This window comes from Astyanax mexicanus, chromosome 1, assembly GCF_023375975.1.
Source record: "Astyanax mexicanus isolate ESR-SI-001 chromosome 1, AstMex3_surface, whole genome shotgun sequence".
Lineage (NCBI taxonomy): Eukaryota > Metazoa > Chordata > Actinopteri > Characiformes > Acestrorhamphidae > Astyanax > Astyanax mexicanus.
The window spans coordinates 119,098,335-119,118,430 of NC_064408.1; the positions used below are offsets into that span (position 1 = coordinate 119,098,335).

The following is a 20,096-nucleotide window of genomic DNA, read 5'->3' on the forward strand; positions in this document are numbered from 1 at the left end:
GCCAAGATGCATGACAACTGTGATTAAAAACCAGGGTTATTCCACCAAAAATTGACTATTTCTGAACTCTTAAAACTTTATGAATATGAACTACGAGAGCACTTACTCTCGTAACACCTCTATTTAACAAACTTACTACTTTTAACCTCATTTTTCCTCCTTCCCCTCCTTTCCTCCTGTATCCCACTCCTATTTCCCTTTGCCCTCCTTTAGGCGCTGCCTAAAAAAGTTTTTTTTTTTTACCTTAAACTTCTATTACTCTATGTACATCACTATTGTAAGTTGCATTGGACAAAAGTGTCTGCCAAATATAATGTAATGTAATGTTCTTTGTATTATTTGAAGGCTTGAAGGGTTTTTTTGTTATTTCAGCCATTTCTCATTTTCTGCAAATAAATGCTCTAAATTAAAAAAATATATATTTGGAATTTGAGAGAAATGTTGTCCGTAGTTTATAGAATAAAACAAAAAATGTATATATTGTTGCTGTATTAACCCCCTATTAAAATACGCTTGATTTCAAACAAAAGTCCACAAAGTTTTGTACATGCAGTACAGGTTCTCTTTAATTCGCCTGCAGTTCTTTGAGAATGTTCCGGAAGCTCTCCACACAGACGTCTCCAGTGGGAGATCTAATGGATGCTAACTTCCAGGCCTCCTCAAACGTCTGCTCAGAAACATTCAGGCCGACATTCTGGAAAATCTGCACCATCTGAAACAGAAACAGCATCACCTGCGTTACCACAGCTACATCAATAATCAGCATTGATTGATTAGTTAATATTATAACAAGATAAATGAAAAAAAGGTACAGTACAGTATCTCCACTTCTTACTAAAGAATAAATATCAATAAATATTATATGTCTCAGTTAATCATAAAGTGTACGATGTGAAGAGACCAAAGGTGGAAAAAGTACTGAAAAATTGTAATTAAGTAAAAGTACCTTTACTTTGCTAAAATTCTACTCAAAGTAAAAGTATCCATCTACAAATCTACTCGAGTAAAAGTAAAAAGGTACTCAATTTAAAATGTATTTTGAGTAAAAGTTACATGGTTACTTTTATTTATTTGATTTAAAAAAGTACAAATCACAAATCAATAAATTAAATAATTATTCAATTAAATAATTTGGACCTTTCAGGCAGTATTTGTTCAGACCACCCCATACAACAAGTGCCAACAAGGTTTCTATGATCCTTTTTTTTTCTTTACTGTTAAAAAGTTCAAAGGTTATGGTCATATAAGTGACTATAAACTGTATTTTTATATGTAGTTTTACAGTTCATTATTTTTTTTTAGCCTGCCATTGCTGTGCATGCACAGTGCCGTAAAGAAGCACATATCGATGGGTAGCATAACTTGACAGAACACCGGTTCCCCTGAGCCACATACACAGACCCCAGGCTACACAGCTGATTCACACAGCGTCTCTCTTGCTAACCGTAATAATAAACACTGCTGGAAAATGTTCAGCTGCGCTGCCATGGAGAACAAAACTCAGGTTTTTTTTGTTTTTTTTTCAGACCATTAGTTTTTTTTTCCCCCAGCATTTCATTTTTTCACTCAGTAACAGGGAGTTTTCCAAAGAACCGAAGTAAATCACTTGTGTCAAAATTAACTTGAGTAAAAGTAAAATTACCTATTTTAAAAACTACTTTAAAAATTACAAATTACTCATAAAATCTACTCAGTTACAGTAACGTGAGTGAATGTAATTAGTTACTTCCCACCTCTGGAAGAGAGGCAGGTGATGTGTGGTTAGTCTAACCTGGTTTTTGGTGCGAGGGGAGAAGAAGTGTTTCTCGTGCACGCCATAGCGCGAGTGCACTGTGGGGAACAGCAGGTTATACGCCGTGGACTCGTCTCCGTAGTTCGTGCGGTCACTGACGCGCTTTATTTGAGGGGCGGGCAGATCCAGACGCACTGTGGGAACTCCATACGTACGATAATCTGTGGAGGAAAAGTACAAAGACCAAAACTGTTTAAACTGTTCTTCAATGATCAGGAGAGAAAACCACCACAGAGCAGATATTGTTATGGCTGCGCATTGCTTTAGCAATAAACCTGATTTATGCAAATACATTACTTAGCAACCACAATCACATAGCAACTGCTTAGCAACATCATAGCAACCACCACAGACACTATAGCAACACCTTAGCAACCACCTAGCAACTGCTTAACAACATCATAGCAACCAACACAGATACCATAGCAACACCTTAGCAACCACCTAACAACACTTTAGCATCCACCTAGCAACTGCTTAGCAAGATCATAGCAACCGCCACACTCTTTTTATCATCTCTTTTATGGAGATGTGGATTTCATTTTCCAGCAGGACTTGGCACACTGCCCACACTGCCAAAAGTACCAATTATTATAGTACTTATATAATATTTACATTTTCTGAGACATTGATTTTTGTTTTTTCATTGGCTTGCAAGCCGTAATAATCATCAACAATAAAAGAAATAAACACTTAAAATAGATCACTCTGTGTTTAATACATCTATATAATATATACATTCACTTTTTGAACTGAATTACTGAAATAAAGTAACTTTTCAATGATATTCTAATTTTTTGAGATGCACTAGCACACTTTTACCTTTTGATTCTTCAAATTTAGTTTTTCTTCTGTAAAACTTTTGGAACAAAATCAACTCCATAGATTTTACTGTGTATGATTTTTTTTTTTTTAATTGACCCCTCTATGAATATTGTTGCCCCTTAGATGGCCCCATACCCAGAAAAGTCCTAGACACACCTCTGCCACAGGACATTGTTTTTCCAGACACTTCTGGTTGGTGGACTTTTCTTATTTTAGCAGTGACTGATGTGGGTAAAAACTGAAAGCCTGTACAAAAGTTTTATCTTTTACCTGCCACCCACCGGTTCCTCACACTTAGTCCAATATGACTCACCGGTAGTGGGGAGACCACCCACAACGGCAGAGATGACTGAAGAGGAGGTGATGAAGTGCTCCTGCTCTGCTCTGGATCTGCTGAGAGTTCTGGGGGTCTTCAGGGGGCTCCCCACCTCCACAGGCTTCAGGTCCTCAGACCTGACCAGGCTTTCTGAGCTGTCCTCTTTCTGTACATCTGATCCCTGGATTATCGTTCGCTGGACGTTGGCTGGAGCGGTGCTAACCTTACGCTCTGAAAGTGGGACAAAGGTTTACAGCTTAGAGAAAGTCATCACTGTCTGCCTAAATTTCTGAATGTATTTTTGTACACTATTCATGCCTGGATTGCTGACCGGGCCAGTGGGGCCAGTGCCCATGGGGCCCTTGAGGTCAGGTCAACATTTTGAGATGCCTATCAACATTTTTGATACAATATTTTTTTTTATTTCCGAGGGCCCTCCATTTTAAAGACCCTCTGACTTTGACACCAGGGCTTCTTGGGGGCCCTAGCCATGCTTTTAAGGGCCCTAGCCATGCTTTTGGGTGCTCTAGCCATGCTTTTGGGTGCTCTAGCCATGCTTTTAAGGGCCCTAGCCATGCTTTTGGGGGCCCTATCCATGCTTTTGGGTTCTCTAGCCATGCTTTTAAGGGCTCTAGCCATGCTTTTGGGGGCTCTAGACATGCTTTTGGGGGCCCTAGCCATGCTTTTGAGGGCTCTAGACATGCTTTTGGGGGCCCTAGCCATGCTTTTGGGGGCCCTAGCTATGCTTTTGGGGGCTCTAGCCATGCTTTTGGGGGCTCTAACCATGCTTTTGAGGGCCATAGCTATTTTTTGGGGGGCACTATCCATGCTTTTGGGGGCCCTTGCCATGCTTTTGGGGGCTTAAGCCATGTGTTTGGGGGAATTAGCCATGCTTTTGGGGGCCCTAGAAATGCTTTTGGGGGCTCTAGCCATGCTTTTCGGGGCCCTAGCCATGCTTTTGGGGGCCATAGCTATGCTTTTGGGGGCTCTAGCCATGCTTTTGGGGGCTCTAACCATGCTTTTGAGGGCCATAGCTATTTTTTGGGGGGCACTATCCATGCTTTTGGGGGCCCTTGCCATGTTTTTGGGGGCTTAAGCCATGTGTTTGGGGGAATTAGCCATGCTTTTGGGGGCCCTAGAAATGCTTTTGGGGGCCCTAGCCATGCTTTTAGGGGCCCTAGCCATGTTTTGGGGGCCATAGCTATGCTTTTGGGGGCTCTAGCCATGCTTTTGGGGGCTCTAACCATGCTTTTGGGGGCTCTAACCATGCTTTTGAGGGCCATAGCTATTTTTTGGGGGGCACTATCCATGCTTTTGGGGGCCCTTGCCATGCTTTTGGGGGCTTAAGCAATGTGTTTGGGGGAATTAGCCATGCTTTTGGGGGCCCTAGAAATGCTTTTGGGGGCCCTAACCATGCTTTTGGGGGGCATAGCCATGCATCTGGGGGCTCTAGCCATGCTTTTGAGGGCCATAGCTATGCGTTTGGGGGCTCTAGCCATGCTTTTGGGGGCTCTAGCCATGCTTTTGGGGGCTCTAACCATGCTTTTGAGGGCCATAGCTATTTTTGGGGGGCACTATCCATGCTTTTGGGGGCCCTTGCCATGCTTTTGGGGGCTTAAGCCATGCGTTTGGGGGAATTAGCCATGCTTTTGGGGGCCCTAGCAATGCTTTTGGGGGCCCTAGCCATGCTTTTGAGGGCCATAGCTATTTTTTGGGGGGCACTATCCATGCTTTTGGGGGCCCTTGCCATGCTTTTCAGGGCTTAAGCCATGTGTTTGGGGGAATTAGCCATGCTTTTGGGGGCCCTAGAAATGCTTTTGGGGGCCCTAGCCATGCTTTTGGGGGCCCTAGCCATGCTTTTGGGGGCCATGCTTTTGGGGGCTCTAGCCATGCTTTTGGGGGCTCTAACCATGCTTTTGGGGGCTCTAACCATGCTTTTGAGGGCCATAGCTATTTTTTGGGGGGCACTTTCCATGCTTTTGGGGGCCCTTGCCATGCTTTTGGGGGCTTAAGCAATGTGTTTGGGGGAATTAGCCATGCTTTTGGGGGCCCTAGAAATGCTTTTGGGGGCCCTAGCCATGCTTTTGGGGGCTTAAGCCATGCGTTTGGGGGAATTAGCCATGCTTTTGGGGGCTCTAGCCATGCTTTTGGGGCCCTAGTCATGTTTTGGGGGAATTAGCCATGCTTTTGAGGCACTAGCCATGCTTTTGGGGACACTAGCCATGCTTTGGGGGACACTAGCCATGCTTTGGGGGGCACTAGCCATGCTCTTGGGGGCTCTAGCCATGCTTTTGGGGCCCTAGCCATGCTTTTGGGGGCTCCAGCCATGTTTTTAGGGGCTCTAGCCATGCTTTTGGGGGCCCTAGCTATGCTTTTGGGGGCCTTAGCCATGCTTTTGGGCCCTTTATGAAAATGGATGAGGCAATGTGGCACTGCTTTGACATTAACTTGTGGCTAATAGGGGTCCTAGGAAAGAGGGGGGGCATATTTTTAGAAGGCCCTGGTTATGAGGGCCCTAGAGAAGAGCAGGCCATACCATTAGAGGGCCCTTGATCACAAGGGGCCCTTCTATAGGGCCATTGACTTCCATAGAAGTAATTTACCATGGCTCCTTGACCATTTAGTGACCTACAAAATTGCCCAGGGGCCCGGATGATCCTTAATCCGTCCTTGACACTATTAACCCTTGTGTTGTGTAAAGGGTGGGAATTGACCCTCCACCATGTTTAACAGCAGACAACCAAACGTAAATGAGCTTTTTTCAACTTAAAATTTAATAATGTTTTAAGACAGTAAAAATAAGAGTAGTAAAATTGCGAAAATTTTATTTTTTTATTGCCTGTGGCAAACGTATTAGGACACCTGCTCAATTAGTACATTTGCTTACAAAATCAAGGATATCAAAAAGAGCGTATCCTGCTTTTGTTGGAGTAACTGTCTCTACTGCCCAGTAAAGATTTTCTACTCCATTTTGAAGCCTTGCTGTGATCTTCTCCAATTTCTAAGGACTCCCTTTATCACTACTGATGCTCCAACACAAGGAGGGTGAAGACTAGCACATGCCTCCTCCGACACATGTGAAATCAGACTCCGCCTCTTTTTGAACTGCTGCTGATGTAGCATTGCCAAATAGCATCAAAGCGCACTCGGAGGAAAGTGCAGTGACTCGGTTCTAATACATCAGCTCACAGACACCTTGTGCTGATCCACATCACCCTAAGAGTGATGATGGCAAAGAGCGCCATCTGCTGTACCCCCCCCAGAGAGAACAAGGCAGATCGTGCTCTCTCTCAGGGCTCCGGCAGCTGATGGCAAGCTATATGAACAGGATTCGAACTGGGGATTTCCTGATCATAGCGGCAGCGCTTAGCCCGCTGGACCACTCGGAGTTCACTCAATGGAATTCGTAAAGTAGTACTTAAAGCAGCTGGATACATTCATTAGGAGGGGTATCCAAAAACATTTTGACATACATTACCAGTCAAACGTTTGGACAAAGCTTCTTATTCAATATTTTTCTTGATTTTCTTTTGAAGATTAATATTTAATATGGTACTCAGAATAATCTAAAGTATAAATGTCAGTCCTGACATTGTCAGTCTGCTTGCTTTGGACTTGCACCAAAGACTTCATATCCCAGCATGCACCTTCACCTGAACTCCTGGACATTCCTGATCAGCGTTCTGACTCACCTAGTTTCTGAGATTACTCACCTGCTCCCCCTAGTATAAAACCCCCGTTTCCTGTTCACCCTTGTCCGGTATTGAATCTAGTAACTAGCACTTCCACTTAAGTTTTTTTGTTGTTTGCTCTTTTGTTGCCTAGCCCTGTATTGTTTGTTTTTCTCGTTGCCATACTTTATTTTGTTTATTGACTGTGTGTTTGGTATTCGTGTGTGTCTGCCGTGTGTTCTGCCACCGTGAAAATAAAAGATATTCTGATTTGTCTAACAATTACAATGTAAAAAATTCATAAAAAGAAAAAAGAAACATCTGTATACAATAAGCTTTAAAACATTAGTAAATATCTACCTCTTGTTAAAATCCTCTGCTCTGCTGGACGGATCGGCATTTTATCCTTCCAGTTGAGAAAGTTTGCAAATTCCAAGAAGTTAATAAGTCCGTCCTTATCAACATCACAGTAGTCCACGAGACCCTCTAGCACGTCTCCACTGAGGTCCAGGTTAAACTGTCTGCACACGTCCTGCAGGTCCTGCTTATCAATCTTCCCCTGACCTTTCTGCACAAGCAGACATCACAAAAATGACTTTTTAAGGAATTTAAACTTTACACAACAGTTTTAAGCATGTTTTTTTTTCAAACACATTAAACACAAAAGGCCCTATTTTAGCGATCTGTAGTGCACCGTTCAATTGCGGATCATGCAGTTGCATTTAGGGTGTGTCGTGTATCTTTGGTATCGTGAGGACGCAAAAAATACACCTTGCACTGAATTATTTAGCAGGTTTAGAGTAAAGGGGGCTGAATACTTTTGCACATCACACTTTATGGAAATTGTAAAAACAACGTATCATTTTCATTTCACTTCACAATTAGGTCCTACTTTGTGTTTGTCTATCCCTTAAAATCTCTGTAAAATACATTTAGTTCAGGTTTGTGGTTGCAGGGTAACAAAATGTGAGAAAGTGCATATGGGGTATGAATACTTTTGCAACCCACTGTATAAAGGCTGTAAGAGCAATGGACTCTTGACTGTTTGACTGTTGCCTAGGTTCATTACAGTCATTTCAGAGGATTAGCAGTAGTGGCTAAACGCTAACAGAAAATGTTAATGCTGCTCCAGCAGTGCTAGCCAAAGTTAGCAGCATGCTACAGGCCGATAATGCTCACCTCTGAACGGCCAAAAAGCTAGCGCGGTTAGCGGCTAACACCTAAAAGGCACCGGACTATGAGGTGCACTGATGATGTTTGGGAAAATTAAAGGATTTTAAGTGCGGTGTATAATGCGAAAAATACAATATAGTGTCCTATACATTTAGTTGTTTCCCTGTTCCCAACACACCTGATTCAACCAATCAGTTCATTAATTAGTCCTTTCAGATCTACAGTGTTTTATTTTTAAGAAGGGAATCTAGTAAAACGAGCAAAGCAAGGGGGACTCCAAGACTAGGATTGAGAAACCCTGCACTGGTAACCCTGGTACAGATTATATCGCAATTATTATATAAACTTTATTAATGAGAGGACAGGCCACTGATCACTTTATGAACGGGATTTCTCAGTTTATGGATAAAGCCCCGCCTTTTAACAAAAAGAGCCAATCAGCTTGCTGCTTGTACAGAGAGAGGAGGAGAGTCAGGATGCTGGTAAAGAAGCCCTCACTTACTGTGGAGATCTGCGCAAGCGCAGTAGCCATAACAAACTGTAAAATCACGTTTTGCACATTTTTTTGTGCATAAACTGTTTAGGGTGTTTTTATTAGATTTTGTGAACTGACTTGCCTATAAATAAATATAAACTTCGTCCTTTCGTACAATCTGTGCAAAGCATTTTACGATGTTCATTGCTATCTTACACCCCGTCAACAGCCTATTTTCACGCCTTGCGCCTGCACCTTTAAAATAGTGTCAGAGTTTAGGAATAAATTCACACTGATGGTTTGGTGTGGTGGTCTGGAAGTAAGGTGTGTTCAGGTAAATTTCTGACGTTTCACTATTTTGGCAGCGGAAAACACAGGAGCTCCACTGACTGACTAAAACCCTGACAACAGTCAACAGTCAGACGTTCATTACTATAGGTGCTGCAGAGCAAAAACCTGACTTATCTCAACAATCTTTATCTCAACAATAAACAGAATAAAGAATAAAATAACATTGTTGTTCCCTTAAATGAGCTGCTGGTGTATCTTCACAGTGTGAACGAGCAGCTCAGTATCAGTCTCTGCTGAGACACACAAAAGCTCTATGCTGTTAAGATACGAATGTGCCAAAGTCAGAGCTCATCTGGCACTTAAAGGGAATGACAACTGACACACATGCTGAAAAAGCCTTATTACACCATGTGAACCTGCTAGATCTTCAATTTGTCACATGACATGAGAGAGTAATAAGAGCACCGGCCTTGTCGTAGTGTCTGAAGGCTTGCAGCAGAGATGTGAAGTTGTGGAAGTTGGCTTTCTTCAGGTGTTGTCGTACAGCGTTGACCAGAGCCCGCCTCCTGTCCTGCCCCCTCAGGTGCTCTGAAGGAGGGGTGGAGTGGATGAGGTCACCTGCACCTGGGGAGGGGTTTCACAGTATCTCATTAGTATGATATACAACTCTGGAAAAAATTAAGAGATCACACTTTAGTTTCTGAATCAGTTTCTCTGATTTTGTTATTTATAGGTTTATGTTTGAGTAAAATAAACATTGTGGTTTTATAAACTACAGACAACATTGTCATTTAGAGCATTTATTTGCAGAAAATGAGAAATGGCTGAAATAACAAAAAACTTCAGTTTTAACAGTTCAGAAATCAATATTTGGTGGAATAACCCTGGTGGTTTTTAATCACAGTTTTCATGCATCTTGGCATCATGTTCTCCTCCACCAGTCTTACACACTGCTTTTGGATAACTTTATGCTTTACTCTCCTGGTGCAAAAATTCAAGCAGTTTAGCTTGGTTTGATTCTTCTGATCATCCATCTTCCTCTTGATTATCTTCTAGAGGTTTTTAATTTGGTAAAATCAAAGAAACTCATCATTTTTAAGTGTTCTCTTATTTTTGTCCAGAGCTGTATTTAGAATCAATCACAAATTCACACAGGAAAACCTTTTTGTACAATCCCAACTGTCAAGTTCACCTCTGAATGGCTTAAAAAAGTGGCCAAGTCAAAGTTTAAGATTAAGATGCTATGGCGTGATTTTAAACAGCTGATTCATGCTCTAAAATCCTCTACACTCTAAAAAACAGAGGTACGATACGAGTACTTTTTTGTACTCAAAGGTAAACTCTTCATAATTGTACCACCAAAGGTACAATATTGGTCTTAACAGGGTCAGATTTGTTCCATCTGAAGTACAAAGTAATTTCTAACAGCAATAAGTACAGATTTGTACCATTTAACCAGACAAAAGTATTTCATTCAGTATTCTGTATCACTGTTCTAATAAACAATATATACTTTATTTGCACATTTTTTTATTTGAAAGCCAGACAATTTTGGATCATCAAGTTCTTGACACATATTCAGTTGATGATAATGTTTATAATATTTATAATCTTTACTGGCACAAAAAACATGGGTACAAAAAAGGACTTTCACTGAAAGGTACTTTTTTGTACCTCAATATAAGGTACAGCCCCAGCGACAAGCTTTATACTCTTTTAGGTACAAATCTGTACTTACTTTTCTTAGTGTGTAACGTGTCTTAATTAAAATAATAAATGATAAATAATAAATGTAAAGAAGAGTAAAAACAAAATTCCTCCACAGAGATGAGAAAGACTCGTTATCAGTTATCAGTAAAGCTTGATTGCAGTTGTTGCCACCAAGAGTGACCCAACCAAGTTATTAGATTTAACACTTTTTGACACAGTTTGGATTGTTTTGGATAGTTTTTAACCTTTTAATAAATAAATTTATAATTTAAAAAGCTCTTTTTATATTTACTCGAGTTATCTTTGTCTGATATTAAAGTTAGATAATCTGAAAAATATCATGAAAAAAAGGCAAAAACAAAAGAAATTAGACACCCCTTTAAAATAAGACTACCTTTATAAAGGGTTTATAAATGTTTTACAATTAGTTTATTAATGGTTACTAATTAGGTTGTAAATGCCTTAAAAAACATTAATAATCAGTTATAACACATATGTAGAAAGGGCAACAATGACCTGTTGTTACCCAAATAGTGAACCCACAGCCTTCTATTTTGTTGCCCTGTCTACGTATGTGTTATGACTGATTATTAATGATTTTTATGGCATTTACAACCTAATTAGTAACTATTAATAAACTAATTGTAAACCATTTATAAACCCTTCATAAAGGTAGTCTTATTTTAAAGTGGTACCAGAAATTTGTAGGGGGGCAAATACTTTTTAACACCACTTTTGTATGTACAATCTATCGCTATAATGGTGTGGAAACATTTATATTACCAAATGCATCGGGACGCAGCAAAATTCCAAACGTGTGGTCAGCTGGGACAGTCAAGGTGTCTGCAATCCTACAACAGATGGGTAGATGGTCAATTGTTGCCGCACAAATGATTATTCATGAAATTGATGCATTGAAAAGTGAGGCATGTATGGTTATTGTAACAGATGCTGTAAGACGTTAATCAGGACTTACGGGTCGAGAACTTTGCCTATCTGCGGCTGGGTCCTTTCTCTGAAGTCGTCACATCGCTTGGAGACGAGTTTTGCACTGTGGTTCCTTCAGAATACACAGAGAAATATAAACTTACAATATATAGCATTATATAAACAGGAAATGGGTTTAAGTAAGAGTTAAAGAGTTTAGGAATAAATCTACACTGATGGTTTGGTGTGGTGGTGGAAGTGAGGTGTGTTCAGGTAAATATCTTGTGTGTTTCTATATATTTTGGTGGTGGAAAACACGGGAGCTCCACTGACTGATTAAAACCTTGACAACAGCCAACCATCAGAGTTCCTTCCTATAGGTGCTCCCAGCAATCTGTGTACACCCACACTCATTAAACACTCAATAAAATAACATTGCTGTTCTCTTAAATGAGCTGCTGGTGTATCTTCACAGTGTGAACGAGCTGATCAGAATCCTCTGCTGCGACACATAAAAGCACCACGCTGTTAAGATACAAACGCGCCAAAGTCAGAGCTCACCTGACTCTTAAAGAGAATGACACACTGGCACACTGGTTGGTTTATTTCATGTTACGCCCAAATTTAACCATGATTAATTAAGAGAATTAGATCATGTTTTTTGCAATACATATTTTTTGTGCCCTCACGATACCAAAAACACACCAACACACAACTGACTGGTGCACTATAAATCACAAAAATCAAGAAAAAAAAACAGGTTCTCCGTTTTTACTCCTCTAAACTTAGAAGTTTCTTATGTCTCATTTTTAGCTAAAGCTATTTCTTCTAAGCAATTTAACATTTTCTGCGAATCTCTAAGTGAAGACATCAAAGATCAACATTTGATCTAAAGACCAATTTTCCTATGGGAAATCAAACTTTACATTTCTGTTAGAAGCAATAAAGCTCCTAGGTGGTTGCTATGCTAGCTCAGTTGGTTGCCATATTTTTTTTTGTGGTTGCTAGGTAGTTGCTACGGAGTTGCTTAGTAGTTGCTAGTAGGCACTATGGTATTAAGCAGGCTGCTAGGGTGTGACCAAGTGGGCGAAGTGGGTGGTATGCAATATATAATAATATATTTATATAATTGTAAAAAAAGGGTGCACACATTTTTGCACTACATGAAAAAATGTCCAATTAAGAAACAGTGCATTAAAATGTACACTTTAAACCACCTGCAGACAAATGCATGATACAAAAGTTTCTACTGCACACCCATAAAATGATCAGTGTGAATGATGAGCTTACATCTGAGTGTCTGAGAACCACTGCAGAGACCTGGAGACATTGTGTCCATCATTGCGATGAGGGGTGGACACACCAAACCTGCTGTCCCTCAGATACGTACCCAGATCATAACCTCTGTCTTTACGCTCACCTTAGACACCACACACACAAAAAAAAACAGACATTAATACAGATTTCAATAATATGAAAACATATTTAACTATTCACAAACATTAGACTATGAAAGAAGGTACAATAAACAATAAATAAAACAAGAATATAGTTAAAATTACTAAAGGAATAAAGAGCACTGAAGAGCAATAAAAGCTAAGAGATAAATGAAATGAAATAAAACAAAATAAAATCAAAATCAAAACTGTAAACATATGAATACTATTTTATCCAAAATTTCCTGAGGTAGGTTTATGTTAAATATTGTTTAAAGAAAGTTGCAGATGATGTTTACATTGCAGAAGAACATCTGTACAGCTATGCAAATAAGCAAAGTGCAAGTGAACTAATTGTGAATCCAGTCTGTACAGTTCAGTGGGTGAGGTTGAGGTTGGAGACTTAGAGGTGTCCACTGTGGTTAAGGAGTGCTACAGCTCTGGGGAAGAAGCTGTTAGCGTGTCAAGTTGTGCTGGTTTTGATGGTCTGAAGCCTTCTACCAGAGGGGAGAGTCTGGAAGAGGTGATGTCCAGGATGTGAGGGATAAATATTATATAAAGATATATTTATATGTTTTTTAATATAATTAATTGGAATGTATTAGCGGATTAGTGGATTAGTAGGAATGTATGACATGAGAACAGTGTTTTAGCTCAGCTTCTATGATGGAGATTTTGTTAAACTGGTGTCATTCGGTGAGTGTGCACATATCTGTTTTTGTGTGAGCCAGACACATAGACAGGTATGATCATCCTCTACTGGGCTGGAATATTAATTTCGGCATTTAAGAGTGGTATTGAGAGATTGCAGGTTCGAATCCCGGTCATGCAGCTTGCCATCAGCTGCCATAGCCCTGAGAGAGCACAATTGGCCTTGCTCTCTCTGGGTGGATGAATGGCGCTCTTTCCACTTATCACTCCTAGGGTGATGTTGATCAGCACAAGGCTGCGTCTGTGAGCTGATGTATCAGAACCGAGTCACTGCGCTTTCCTTCGAATAGCTGTGATGCTACTGATGCTATGTGCTAGTCTTTACCCTACTTGTGTTGTGGCATCACCAGTGATGGGGGATATAGAGGCGAGTAGCAGCTGAATGGGTGGGAAAAATGGCCTAGCCCCTAAACGCCTAAAACTGTATGTAAAAACTGTGTATATTAGACTCAGGTGCAGCACATCAGCTGCAGATGATTAGAACATGTTTAGAGAGGATGTAGGAGGAGTCTGTCTTATTTATGCATCACTGTACCTCCTTTTCAGCTAATTTTGATCATTTATCACTAAATGCATCCATAAGTATGAAGCCGAGGACGCCCAGAGCTCACACTAAAGCAAAAAGCAGGAAATAACCGAATAAAAGAGGAAAAGCATTAGCGCTAATTGCTAATAAACTGTGCTGAAAACCCCTCACTTACCCACAAAGTAGGAGCTGTGTGAGCGAATGTACTGCTTATGACCCTCCTGTGCCTCCTTTTCCACCTGCTCCGCTGTTTTGGGGGGGTTAATGATCTCACCACCGTTAGAAGCTGCCCAGATTCAACAAAGAGAGATTTCACAGCACATTTACAATATAGAGTTATCATAAAACAACCCAGCACTGAGGCCATACGCAGATAAAATAAAGGTTTTAAGAAGTCATGGGACAGCAGTTTATAAATTGACCATACAGTGTTGACTCAGGGGATGGATTAAGAAAACACCCACATCGGTATAAGTTGTGAGGTGTTATCGTGTGAGTTATGGGGGTTGGAGTATGGTCTGATAGCGGGTGCTTTCCTTAAACTATTGTGTCACATGTGTACCAGGAATTTGTAGAAATAGAAAGCATAACTGGCAACAGTGGACAGTGTTGTGGACAGTGCAGTGCGTGGTAATGATCGTGACTGGCAGCATCTGGCTAAAACTGTCCACGTGAACAGAAAAGCAATTCTCGCGTCCCGAAAAAATCACGTCCACATTTAATACAGAAGATCCCATACAGACAAATCTCCCTCAGGTCAGTGCAGTGTTCTTTAGCTTCCATGGAAAATTGCAAAAGTCATGGAAAATTATGAACAAACTAGACGCACAATGGTTATAAAACAAATACAAATACCTGCAAGAACAGTTTTTAAACAAATCATTTGCGAACTGAAGAAACAAAGAAAAGCACCTGGTCAGTATTAAAAATGTAATAATGTAATATTTTCTAGATATTAGGTTAATATGTTTAAAACAATTGCTATAAAATGTTATGTATGCACTGCTTTTGTTGATTATGATGTCAATGTATGATGTGATTTTGTAATGTGCTCTGAAAGCCTTAATAAAGTTTATTTTTAAAAGGCAAAAGTAATGGGACACAATACTAGCTCCTTTTACTGTTCCATGACTTTTGGCATGTCAACGTGTATGTGTATGTTTGTATATAGGGAATAGTCGAGCTGTCAACCGTGTTCTGTGCAGCTTGATTTAGGGTGTCAGTATGTCTTTGCTATCATAACGACTGGAAAAGTACACAGTGAGCTACTTGCAACACGTGAAAGTCATGTACTGATTCCCTTAATTAATCATAGGAGAGTTTTGGGCGTAATGTGAAATAAACCAAGTAGAGTGTCCCTTGCCATTCCCTTTAAGAGCCAGGTGCACTTTGGTGGATTGGTATTTTAACAGCGCAGCACTTCTGCAGCTGACCTGCTTGATCACACTGTGAAGGCCTGCGGGCAGCTCCTTTGCAGGAACAGCAATGTTATATTTTAGTCTTTATTCTGTTTACTGTTGATTTAAAAGTTGGATTTGGGCACTGCTGTGTAAAAAATGACTAAAAAATGATGAGTTACTTTTGATTTTACCAAATTAAAAACCTCTGGAAAATAATCAAGAGGAAGATGGATGATCATAAACCATCAAACCACCAAGCTGAACTGCTTATGCTCTGCATAAAGTTATCCAAAAGCAGTGTGTAAGACTGGTGGAGGAAAAGATGCCAAGATGCATAAAAAAACTGTGATTAAAAACCAGAGTTATTTCACCAATTATTGATTTCTGAACTCTTAAAACTTTATGAACATGAACTTTTTTTTTGCATTATTTGAGGTCTGAAATCTCTGCATTTCTTTTGTTATTTCAGCCATTTCTCATTTTTTTGTAAATAAATGCTCTAAATGATTTCTAATATTTTTATGTGGAATTTGGGAGAAATGTTGTCTGTAGTTTATAGAATTAAAACAGCAATGTTCATTTTACTCAAACATAAACCTATAAATAGCAAAATTAGAGAAACGGATTCAGAAACTAAATGGGGTCTCTTCATTTTTTCCCAGAGCTGCCATATGTCATTTTAATAGATGACACCACAATTTGCATTGAGCGTATTGTTAAAGATGTCAAAAAACACTAAAAATATAAAATGATTTCATGTTTCTCTATTCTACTCTTGGTTTACAGCAACAAAATTCACTATATTCATAATTTTTGGGTGATATTACGTTCTTAAGGCACTGAAGACGCTCATGAAAGCATACTGTTATCTGATTTATCATTCTAATCACAACATCTCGTCATAATGGCCACCCAAATTAAAAATGATTCAGTTACGGCTCTTACAGATACTGGTTTTAACTCCGAACGCTGTTCTCTCAGGGTCCACCCACTCTGGAAGCCCAGGACCGTTAACACAGGCTCTCTCGAGAGGAGCTTTGCGTTTGCTGTTGTACGTGACCTCCTGCAGCTCACGCAGCTTCTCCTGATAGCGGGTCTTGGGCAGTGGGTTGACCAAAGATCCAGCCTGAGTAAACCAGCACACAGAATTTACTGAACATTAAGAATTTTGATAAAATATAATAAAACATAAAGAGTGAAATATACATTTTTGAAATGGCTATAGTTAATGTGTAAGCATGGTTAAGGTGTTTGAAGGATATTCACAGTGATGGATGATCTTGTGCTTATTCCGTGAACCAGGCTGCTGGCAATGTCCGGATCATTTGCTCTTCCGACGAAAACTCGTATCGCTCCTGGCTCTGGACGGTTACTGCTGAGAAATTTCTTAACCATAGGAGGTGTGACCGGCTACAAAGTGAGAAGCAAAGAGTTAGTATTTTGTTTGGACGATATACTAGTGCATTTAAAAAATTGATTTTCATTGAAACATTACTTTATTTAAGTAATTCAGTTCAAATTTGTGAAACTCATACATAATATAGATGTATTAAACACACAGAGTGATCTATTTTAAGTGTTTATTTCTTTTATTGTTGATGTTTATGGCTTACAGCCAATGAAAACCCAAAAATCTGTGTCTCAGAAAATTAGAATATTATATAAGACCAATAGGTACTTTTGGCAGTGTGGGCAGTTCGCTAAGTCCTGCTGGAAAATCTCCATAAAAGTTGTCAGCAGCAGAGGGAAGCATGAAGTGCTGTAAAAAACAAAACTGCACTGACTTTAGACTTGATAATAAAACACAGTGGATCAACACCAGCAGATATCAGACATGTCTCTCCAAACCATCACTGATCATCAGTAAATTTTACATTTCATGTGTAAATCAAGGGAGCAGAGTCTGGAGGAAGAGTGGAGAGACACACAGTCCAAACTGCTCGAGGTCTAGTGTGAAGTTTCCACCAATCAGTGATGGTTTGCATAAAGAGACATGTCATCTGCTGGTGTTGATCCACTGTGTTTTATTATCAAGTTTAAAGTCAGTGCAGTTTTGTTTTCCCACAAAATCTTACAGCACTTCATGCTTCCCTCTGCTGCTGACAACTTTTATAGAGATGAGGATTTCATTTTCCAGCAGGACTTGGCACACTGCCCACACTGCCAAAAGTACCAACTGGTCTTATATAATATTCTAATTTTCTGAGATATTGATTTTTAGGTTTTTATGGGCTGTAAGCCATAATTATCAACAATAAAAAAGAAAAACGCTTAAAATATGATCTGTGTGTGTAATAGATCTTTATAATATATGAGTTTCACATTTTTTGAGATGCACCTGTAAATAAAACGTGATTTAAATTTTTGGTCATATTGCCCAGCTCTGGGTTGGAAAATAAACAAATGATCATAGTCAATTAATGAACAATGATCAAGTCATTAAAACCATTAAGGGACACACATGGAATTATGTAGTAAACAGTAAAAAAAGTGTTTGTCCTCCACATTAATCCCCTGATCTAAACCTGATCAACTGAGCTGGTGGTTTCATTGGGATGAGTTGGAGATTCACAGTTTGAAGAAAAAGCAGCAGCTATTGTTCAGCACCTTCAGGAACTCATTCCTTTAAGACTCTAAGAAAACTATTCCAGGTGACTCTCCCTCATGAAGACACTGAGATTAAAACACCAAGAGGGTGCAGATCTGTCCTCAAAGGTACAATTGTTACTTAAAAAAAGTATAAAACACATTCTGGTTCAAACTGTTTTTGTGTATTTTTTTTTTACAATGTAAAAAAATAAATGAAATAAAGAAATAAAGAAAAACATTGAACATACATTGCCACAGTTACACTACTGTTATTAAAACTCTTAATCATAATTAATAAGAAGTAGGAAGTTAATGAAGCCCCCGGGGGCTGAGCTGGGTGTGAGAAACTGTGTTATTATTATAAGTGAATATCAGAGAGCTGACTCACCCGGGGTGTTAGTTCCTGCAGGCATGTCTGTACCCTGTCTCCCAGTGGTATGAGTTTACCAGCCTTTTTTAAAAATAAAATAACATATTATTCACAGCTTTAATACAAACACACACTTTCACTCTAAAAAAAACACAGTATAATTAAACAGCTAGCCCGAGTATTAATTACCGCTCTGATAGCGGGGAATGTGTCTCTGCGTCTCCAGCTGCTGTTTTTCCTCTGTAATAAAGTCATTATAAACTCTGTAGTTATAATAAATATCTGGAGCTGAACCACCAACAGCACCAACAGCAGCCGCAGCCTGTGCTCATCCGACACTGCAGCAGAGTTTACACCCTGTTACCAGGCAACACAACCTGCTGTCTCAGTTTACTGCTCCCCCCCAACATACCAACACATCAACATCACAAATCCCATAAAAACATATATAATACATTAAATAACTAATAAAATATAATAACAATAGTATAAAATCCACACATAAAATAAAATTCCAACAGTGAGAATAAAATAACAAATATAAACAATAACAAATACTGAATTTAAACAATAATAAATAATGAAATAAACAAGAGTGCTCAAAACATTTAAATATACAAAAAATAAATACAAGTAATAATAAATACTACTACTAATAATAATACATAAATTAACAGCAGTAAGAATAAAATAAAAATAAAATAAAAGACTGCCAAATTTAAATATTAACAAATAATAATAAATATTAAAATAAACAAAACAATTAAATATACAAATAAATAAAAAACGAATAAATTATGTAATTAGTCAGATATAATAATAATAATAATAATAATAATAATAATAATAATAATAATAATAATAATAATAATAATAATAATAATACCCAAATAAGAAAAACAAACAATAATAAATTATGATAAAATAAACAATACAGTGCCCAAAAACTATTAAATATACAAATAAAGTCCAAAATAAAAATTAATAAATAAATTAGATAATTAAATTAGTACTACTACTACTAATAATAATATAGTAAAAAATTAAGAATTTAGTTCCCCAAATAACTGCATATAAGAATAATGAATTAAATGAAGAGTAAATTACACATTCATCAGTGACAATTGATAATATAATAATATAATAATTATGGTTATGATCAAAATGTAAACAATATATATATATATATATATATATATATATATATATATATATATATATATATATATATATATATATATATATAATAAATACCCAAAAAATGTAGTAATAATAAAAAAGAAACAAAAACAAAATACAAAAATGTAAAATATAGAAAAACAGTCTTCGAAGTAAAACAAAACAGTGCCCAATATAATTACATATAATAATAAAGAATTAAATTAATGAAAATTATAATGATAAAAATTTAAAACAATCCCTCAAAAAATACGAAATAAATTAAAACACAAATGTGTCAATTCATTAATTAGTTAATGGTAAAAATGGTACCTCCCCAAAATAATTTAAAAATACAGAAATACAATCTTCGAAGTAAAATAAAAGCAATCCTCCAACAAAACACTTAAATCAAATATTTAAATAAATAAAACACAACATAATCAGTACAAGCTGATGTGCAGCTGAGAGTTAATCAGGTATTTAATGGTAGAGTGAGGTAGTGCACATAGGTATGGGCTGCAGTGGGTTACTTTCGGTTTTATTTTGCGGTGTGAGGTATGAACCGGTGGTGAGGGTGTAGATTAGAGATGTGGTAGAGCAGGAAAATTACCAAACTGTGCTGCTCCTTATTATCAGTTTACACAAGGGCTGTTTTACCTGCTTACTAATAATAGCTGCTTTTGTTGAACCTACTGGACATTAAGAAAGGAAAGGAAACTAAAC

At 38.4% G+C, this 20,096-nt stretch overlaps 1 protein-coding gene across 1 annotated transcript; it reads right to left on the bottom strand.

The window, feature by feature from the left end:
* Positions 1-539: 539 nt before the first annotated feature.
* efhb (EF-hand domain family, member B) lies at positions 540-18,714 on the bottom strand. Its single transcript, XM_049467577.1, has 13 exons — positions 18,402-18,714; positions 18,231-18,293; positions 16,520-16,663; positions 16,199-16,379; positions 14,029-14,139; positions 12,471-12,600; positions 11,230-11,313; positions 11,037-11,104; positions 9,013-9,167; positions 6,965-7,172; positions 2,931-3,164; positions 1,772-1,953; positions 540-712 (listed from the first exon to the last, which is right to left on the bottom strand). The coding sequence occupies exons 1-13, from the start codon at positions 18,465-18,467 to the stop codon at positions 566-568; spliced, it is 1,773 nt and encodes a 590-aa protein (XP_049323534.1). The 5' UTR covers positions 18,468-18,714; the 3' UTR covers positions 540-565.
* Positions 18,715-20,096: the final 1,382 nt, after the last annotated feature.